The 9,107-nt window shown below is 36.7% G+C and overlaps 1 protein-coding gene across 1 annotated transcript in view; it reads right to left on the reverse strand.

Moving 5' to 3' along the window:
- Positions 1–6,286, reverse strand: part of BRD7 (bromodomain containing 7) — a 31,943-nt gene extending 25,657 nt beyond the window's left edge. Inside the window, exons 1-3 of the mRNA XM_067471111.1 lie at positions 6,179–6,286; positions 2,973–3,175; positions 372–492 (exon numbers count right to left, since the gene is read on the reverse strand). Of these exons, the coding sequence (XP_067327212.1) occupies positions 372–492; positions 2,973–3,175; positions 6,179–6,227 (373 nt within the window). The 5' untranslated portion in view covers positions 6,228–6,286. The remainder of the gene's footprint in view (positions 1–371; positions 493–2,972; positions 3,176–6,178) is intronic.
- Between the last annotated feature and the right edge of the window lie 2,821 nt (positions 6,287–9,107).

Raw genomic sequence — 9,107 nt, forward strand, 5'->3', positions numbered from 1 at the left:
TTCGAATCTGGGGAGAGCACAGATGAGCTCTGTCTGTCAGCTCCAGCTTCCCATGCAGGGACATGAGAGAAGCCTCCCACAAGGATTGTAAAAACATCTGGGCATCCCCTGGGCAACGTCCTTGCAGACGGCCAGTTCCCACACCAGAAGCAACTTGCTGTTTCTCAAGTCGCTCCTGACACACATTTTAAAAAAGGAAGACTTGAGCCCTAGTACAATTGATATCTGGGCTCTTGGTGCTTTCCCTTTTCTAATTCATTGTCAAGATCTATTTGCCATCTTTACACTTCGATAACAATGCACTAAATCAACATTACCGGTCGAGAATAATGCAAACAAATATTTCAAAACACAACAGACTTTTGTTTTACCTTCCTGTTTTGCTAAACTGCTTGCCAGTGGTTTGTCCAAAGATATATCCAGCCTTATAGGTTTCAGGTCTCTTTCGCCTTCGTTTTCGCCATGGTCCCTATCTCGTTTCTTTTTATCTTCCTGAGGACAGAAACAAATGACCCATATTGTTCTGCTAAACAGTTGTAAGTTTCTGGCAGTAAATTTCTTCTTTGAAGTGGAACTTAATTATGAGAATGTGGAACATCTTATATAGTATACACTATGGAGATGATTTTTTTTTAACGTGTTGTCTCCACCTACTGGAAGATGCACTAAATCAAGACATTATTTATGATATTTAACAAAGGCCTTGGATCCACAGAAAGGTGTTTTACAGCAAGTCAAAGCTATTTTTCTTTTTAACCAAGCATTAACCTAGATAGAGTTGGGAGAGACCCCAAAGGCCATCTAGTCCAACCCCCTTGCCATGCAAAAATATACAACTAAATTAGTCCTGAAAGATGCTCACCCAGTCTCTGTTTAAAGATGTCTAGAGATGGGGGAAATCTATTAAGAGTCATCAAAGAGATCTTACAATAAAAATAAATGTATCCTAATCTTTAGAGATAATTTCTTTTTTTGTAATACGAATCCATTTGTTCATGTCTGGAGCAACAGAAAACAAGGTTGACGTTCTTCTCATCCCCAGTTGACTAAACAAGGGATCTTTAGCATGCAAAGAGGGTACATTCAGTCCCCAATATCCACAGACTTCACTATCTATGTAAGGTAAGGGCAAACCCATGCGCGCGGGGGGGGGGGGGGTGGATGCGACCCCTTAGGCTCTTTTATGAGGCCCTCCTCTCTTTCACCATCCTATCCTTCCTTCCCTCTTTCCTTCCTCCCCTCCCTCTTTCTCCCCCCCTCCTTCCCTTCCACCCTTTTGTTCTTCCCTCTGCCCTCCTTCCTCCCCTCTCTCTTTCTCCTCCCTTCCCTTTTATCTTTCCTTCCTCCTCCGTTTCCTCACTCCCTCTCTCCTTCCATTGTCTTCCACCTTCCTTTTCTCCTTTTCTTACTCCCTCCCTTCTTCCTTTCTTCCTTGGAATGTTTAGCTGGGAGAAGAGAAGGTAGAGAGGGAACATGAGAACCATGATTCATGATTTAAAAGGAGGAGAGGGAAAACAGACTTTCTGCTCCTCTAGAGACCAGGGCACAAGGGAGCAATGGTTTCAAATGGAAGGGAAAGAGTGGGTTGCTGTAGGTTTTTCGGGCTATATGGCCATGTTCTCCTGATGTTTCACCTGCATCTATGGCAAGCACCCTCAGAGGTTGTGAGGTCTGTTGGAGCTAGGAAAATTGGGTAAATATATCTGTGGAATGTCCAGGGTGGAATGTCCAGGGTATATATATCTGTGGAATGTCCAGGTCTGTTGGAGCTAGGTGTGAATGTTTCAAGTGGCTACCTTGATTAGCATTTGATGGCCTGGCAGTTGTTTGGTGTGGCTTGTTAGTGCCTGGATGCGGGCAAAACGTCAGGAGAGAATGCTTCTAGAACATGGCCATATAGCCCGAAAAACCTACAACAACCCAGTGATTCCATCCATGAAAGCCTTTGACAATACATTGAAGGAAAAGAGATTTAAGCTTTAAGGGGACGAGGAGCAGGGCCTTCTTGGCTGTGGCCCCCCGCCTATGGAACACACTCCCAAAGGAGGTATGATCTGCTCCCTCACTCCTGACCTTTAGAAAAAAAATTAAAATCACAGTTCTGAGACCAGGCCTTCGGACAACAGATGTATGCAGCTTTTAGTGGGACAAGGACTGGAACGGCGACTCAATTGATGAGATTGTTTTATGGTTTTAATAACTGTTTTGATATCTGGTGATGTACTGTTTTTAATATGATTTATGTTTAAAGTGTGGTTTTACTATTGTAATAGTAAGGCATTGAATTTTTGCCATTATCTATGTGTAAACCGCTTTGAGTCCCCCTCAGGGTGAGAAAAGCAGTATATAAACACTGTAAATAAATAAATACATTTGACTGGAAAGATTGGGAAGAACTTCCTGAGAGTAAGAGCTGTTGGAGAGTGGCATAGGCTGCCTGGGAGTGTGGTGGAGTCTCCTTCTCTGGAGACTTTTCCGCAGAGGCTGTCTATCAGGAGTGCTTTGATTGTGCCTTCTTGCATGGCAGGGGGTTGGACTGGATGGCCCTTGGGGGTCTCTTCCATCTCTAGAATTCTATAGTAGGCAATATGGAGTCTAATGGATACACTTTTTCTCTCCTGTCCACCATCCCATCCTGACCAAGACCAACCCTTTTGGGATCCAAACGTTTCCCATCTTTCCATCACTTCCTGCCTCTGAAAGAGAAGAGGAAAGAGAGAGGAGGAAAGGGCAAGGAAGGAACTTGGAGAAAACCCCCTTTCCTGATCTGCCCACACTGCTCCAGCCCATCATGCAGCCCCCAAGTTAGAAGGTTTGCCCATTCCCTTATCCATGGCTTGAAAATTTCTCCCCTTTTGCCATTTTATATAACAGAAGCATCTCACAATACATCCTAGTCTTTACTTCATATTCAAGGACTGCCTCAATGACTGTCCTATCCAAGCACACAAGGAACAGCTATTTAAATCTACCTTGACTTTTCTCTTCCTTTTTTCCTTTTCCTCTCCAGGGGCTTGCTTTTCTGCTTTTTTCCTCTTTTTCCTTTTCTTGTCTTTGTGTTTTTCGTCTTTATCTTCATAGTGGGATGGGTCATGCACTGTGCTTTGAGTAGAAAGTTCTGCGACTTCATTACCTCCCACTTTTAAGACAAGCTTTAAGGGTTTTTCTACATATTCTTGAAAAAAAGAGACAAAACATGACACCTACATAAGTTTTGAAAGTAACTTCAAATACCGCTCCTTCAGATATTGTTGGACAGATAAAAGTTGCAGTGTAACAATGTCTGGATGGCCACAGACCCTCTCTGCTTTTGTTAATGTTATCAGTATTTAATTATTTGATAGGTGAGGGACCCAGTGGTGCAGCGGGTTAAACTGCTGCTCCAACAAATGTTGGAAATGTGGGAAAGAAAAGGGTACATTCTACCACACATGGTGGACTTGCAGTAAAGTAAAAAATTACTGGAAACAGATCCATGTATATCTTGAAAAAATGTTAAACACCTCGAGCCGTGAGGAGAGGCGGACAAGAAATATATATGTGTGTGTATAGAGTATAATTAATAAACTACTATAAGAATGATAATAATAATAGAATAAATATACATAAATATATATGATAATAAATATCACTTTGAGATTGTGTTCTTTGTCAAGAATGATAGATATATTTAGTAGGCTCTTTGTAACACACACATATAAATAACTATAAACTATCATAATAATATAAATATATAATAAATAATAATATAATTAAATTAATATAATAAATATCAGGACACTTTGAGGTTGTGTTCCTTGTAAAGAAAGATATATATATTTAAAAGGCCCTATAACACACACACAAACATATATGCACACACATACATGCTATTTTAAGATAAATATATGTAATAAATACTATAATAAATAATAAATATAAATAATATATGATGATATAAATAATAATAAATATCAGGACACTTTGAGGCTGTATTCCTTGTAAAGAAAGATATATATATTTATAAGGTTATATGTGTGTGTGTGTGTGTGTGTAGTACAATTCATAAACTATAATAATAATAATAATAATATAATGTAATATAATAATAAATATAAATAATAATAATAATAAGTATCAGGACACTTTGATGTTGTATTCATTGTGTGTGTGTGTGTGGGGGGGGGTTCTATTATATATATAGAGAGAGGGGGGAGTGCAATTAATAAACTATAATATGAATAATGAATAATATAATATAAATAATATGGTAATAAATGTAAATAATAATAAGGATCAAGACACTTTGAGGTTGTGTTCCTTGTAAAGATATTATATATATATATATATATATATATATATATATATGGTTCTATTATATATATTTAGTACAATTAATAAACTATAATAATGATGAATAATATAATATACAATATCGGGACACTTTGAGGTTGTATTCCTTGTCAAGAAAGATATATATATTTAGAAGGTTCTAATATATATATATATATAGAGAGAGAGAGAGAGCGAGAGAGAGAGAGTACAATTAATCAACTATAATAATGAATAATATAATATAACTAATATTATATAATAATACATATAAATAATAAGGATCAGGACACTTTGAGGTTGTGTTCCTTGTCAAGAAAGATATATATATTTAGAAGGTTCTATTATATATATATATATATAGAGAGAGAGAGAGAGAGAGAGAGAGTACAATTAATAAACTATAATAATAATGAATAATATAATATAAATCATATAATGATAAATATAAATAATAAGGATCAGGTTTGTGGTTGTGTTCCTTGTCAAAGATATACATATTTGGAAGGTTCTAATATATATATATATAGAGAGAGAGAGAGAGAGAGAGGGAGAGGGAGAGAACAATTAAGAAACTATAATCATGAATAATGAATAATATAATATAACTAATATAATATAATAATAAATATAAATAATAATAAGGATCAGGTACTTTGAGATTGTGTTCCTTGTCAAGAAAGATATATATATAGAGGGGGGGGGGGAAGGTTCTATTACATATATATATATATAGAGAGAGAGAGAGAGAGTACAATTAATAAACTATAATAATAATGAATAATATAATATTAATAATATAATATAATAATAAATATAAATAATAAGGATCAGGACACTTTGAGGTTGTGTTCCTTGTCAAGAAAGATATATATATATTTAGAAGGTTCTATTATATATATATATATATATACATACATACATATATATATAGAGAGAGAGAGAGTACAATTAATAAACTATAATAATAATGAATAATATAATATAAATCATATAATGATAAATATAAATAATAAGGATCAGGTTTGAGGTTGTGTTCCTTGTCAAAGATATACATATTTGGAAGGTTCTAATATATATATATATATATATATAGAGAGAGAGAGAGAACAATTAAGAAACTATAATAATCATGAATAATGAATAATATAATATAACTAATATAATATAATAATAAATATAAATAATAATAAGGATCAGGTACTTTGAGATTGTGTTCCTTGTCAAGAAAGATATATATATATAGAGAGAGGGGGGGGGAGGTTCTATTACATATATATATATAGAGAGAGAGAGACCAAACAATTAAGAAACTATAATAATAATGAATAATATTAATAATAAATGTAAATAATAAGGATCAGGACACTTTGAGGTTGTGTTCCTTGTCAATATGTGTGTGTGTGTGTGTGTATGAAGGTACTATATATATATATATATATATATATATATTACAATTAATAAACTATAATAATAATGAATAATATAATATAAATAATACAATATAATAATAAATATAAATAATAATAAGGATTAGGACACTTTCAGGTTGTGTTCCTTGTCAAGAAAGATATATATATTTAGAAGGTTCTATTACATATATATATATATAGAGAGAGAGAGAGAGAGAGAGTACAATTAATAAACTATAATAATAATGAATAATATAATATAAATAATATAATATAATAATAAATATATATATACACTTTGAGGTTGTGTCCCTTGTCAAGAAAGATAAGATAGATCATAGATATATATTATAATAAATTAGTTAGAATGACAATGGTGCTTCCCTCCCTGCCGCCTTCCCTTCACACACGCAAGCACACACTCATCCACATGAAAACAACATCCCTGAGGAGACCTTCATCCGGGTACTTCTCCGCCTTGTGCTTCTTGTGCTTCTTGCCCATGGTCCCCAGTCAGGCCGGACTGGCCTTGGTCTCGCTCCTAGCCCCGCCCCTAGCCAAGTCTCGCGAGAGGAAAGGCAAAGGGGCGGGGAAGGCAGCGCGAGGGAGCGGGGAGGAGGCAGAACGTAGAGCTTTTCTCGTCGCTTAGCAGAAGACTCATCGAGAGGACTTCCGGGTTCTCTTTGGTTCAAGATGGGGAATCTCTCCTAAGTTAGTTATCTATTTATATCAGAGAAGCCACTGAAATCCACAAGCATGTGGACAATTTCAACAGAAAGGAGGAAACCATGAAAATGAACAAAATCTGGCTACCAGTATTGAAAAAAAAACAACAACTCTAAAATCAGAACAGCACAACAACAGAGAGGAAACAAACAAGGGCATCTAATCACCTCTCAACAAAAGATTGCTCCAGGCACTGCCAGGCCATCAAATGCTAATCAAGGTGTTTATTTATTTATTTATCTATCGTGTCATCAGCAACCATACCGTTGTATTACATTTCTAACAGAACAAAAAATACACACAGATTTAAAAAAAAAACAAAACACAGATTTTGCAAACTTGGTAGTTGGTTAAATGTCCTTTGACCAGTGTCTGACCAATGTGCCCAGGGGGGAGTCTCTCATCTGGTATCACCCATGGATTGAGGTGCTGGGTTTGGGCCTGCCACTTTTGGACTCTCGCTTGCTGAGGTGTTCCAGCGAGTGTCTCTGTAGATCTAAGAAAACTATGTCTTGATTTAAGTCGTTGACGTGCTGGCTGATACCCAAACAGGGAATGAGCTGGAGATGTCTCTGCCTCGGTCCCACCTTCCTCGCAGATGCGTTTGGTGAGGACGGCAGGGCCTTCTCAGTGGTGGCCCCTCAGCTATGGAACGCCCTTCCCAGGGATATAAGATTGGCTCCTTCCCTTCTGACATTCCGCAAAATGGTTAAATGGCTCTTCAAACAAGCTTTTTCTACTGCATAATTAGACGTGAACAAGGTGGTCAGTTGAAACATTTACACCTAGTTCCAGCAGACAAAAGTCCTTTGTCCCACCCTGGTCATTCCACAGATATATAAACCCTTTTTCCTAGTTCCAACAGACCTTACTACCTCTGAGGATGCTTGCTACAGATGGAGGTGAAACGTCAGGAGAGAATGCCTCTAGACCATGGCCATATAGCCCCCAAAAAACTACAACAACCCAGTGATTCCGGCCATGAAAGCCTTCGACAATATATTTATATCTCGCTTTATGTCTCCATACGGAGACTCAAAGCAGCTCACAATCGAAAACATTACAACTTAAAATATACAACAATAAATGATTATATATTATCTGTAATATTAAATTTTATATATTAGCATTATTATAATACATTATACATTATTATATATTATCTGTAGTATTTTATTTTATATATTAGTATTATATTACAATATTATGATATTGTATTATTAGTATGATATTTTTCTATGATTATGAATATTACATGTATACATAATATATTATTAGCATAGCACAATATTAGTATTATATAGTATTACATTGTACCATACACTGTACTGCTATATTATTAGTAATATCACATGTAATATATAATATACAATTATTATTATGTATCATTATTTTGTGTTATATTATTATACCACAATGTATCTAATACACAATCAGTATATTATACAATAGTGTAAATATCTGTGTGTGTGTGAATCATATATATCTATATCTATGGCTGGATGCCTTGAACTGTATTATATGGGCAGTGTAGACTCAGGCTCCTTCTGCACTGCCATATAATGCAGATTGTCAAGGCAGATAACCCAGATTATGTGGATTATATGAGTCTACACTGCTAGATAATCCAAAGCAGATAATCTGGATTTTATATGGCAGTGTAGAACAGGACTATGACTGGATCTACAAAATCCAGATTATCTTCTTTGAATTGGATTATAGGGCAGTGTAGATCCAGCCCAAATTATTTCTGAGGCGCCATCTGCGCCACAATACAATGTCTACACTGCCATATAATGCAGATTCTCAAGGCGGATAACCCAGACTATCTGCTTTGAACTGGATTATATGAGTCTACACTGCCAGATAATCAAGTTCAAAGCAGATATTCTGGATTTTATATGGCAGTGTAGAACGGGCCTATGGCTGGATCTACAAAAATACAGATTATCTCATTTGAACTGGAGTATATGGCAGTGTAGACTGAGATAATCCAGTTCAAAGCAGATAATCTGGATTATAGGGCAGTGTGGATCCAGCCCAAATTATTTCTGAGGTGCCATCTGCACCACAATATAATGTACTTCAACTGCATTTTGAAACTGCATTATGTGGCAATGGAGATGGATCCTTGCACCCTTTACACTGGTTTTCTTTCTCATTCTCTAATGCAGTGCCATCTCTTATCTCTCTCCACCTTTTCACTTTTTTCCTCCTCCCTGCTGCCACCACCTTCTCTCTCCTCCCTCTTCAGTCCTTGCCACCTTCTTTCTTTCTTTCTTTCTTTCTTTCTTTCTTTCTTTCTTTCTTTCTCTTCTTCTCTCACTCTGTTTGACACAGTGCCATTCTTCTTCTCCGGCTTTCCTGTGCCACCCGCCTCTTTCCCTCTTTTCTCCCCTTCTCTCTCCCTGAGCTTTTTTCCAGAGAGCAAGAGATCCATTGATGGTTCTTCTCAGAAGTCTGAACCGGTGGCTTCTCGGAGAGCTTTTGAAACAAAGCCGGGGAGGACCACCATTGTTGGTGCACAACGTGGCAGTGGCGCTTTCTACAGTCGTGCAGGATCCGTGGGCCACACACAGGGCCTGGCACCGGCTCCTTTGGAGTGGAAGAGCGGCTCACCTGTGTGACAACACAGGTGGCAGTCACGAAGACTTCGAG

The sequence above is a fragment of the Anolis sagrei genome, chromosome 8, assembly GCF_037176765.1.
Source record: "Anolis sagrei isolate rAnoSag1 chromosome 8, rAnoSag1.mat, whole genome shotgun sequence".
Classification (NCBI taxonomy): domain Eukaryota; kingdom Metazoa; phylum Chordata; class Lepidosauria; order Squamata; family Dactyloidae; genus Anolis; species Anolis sagrei.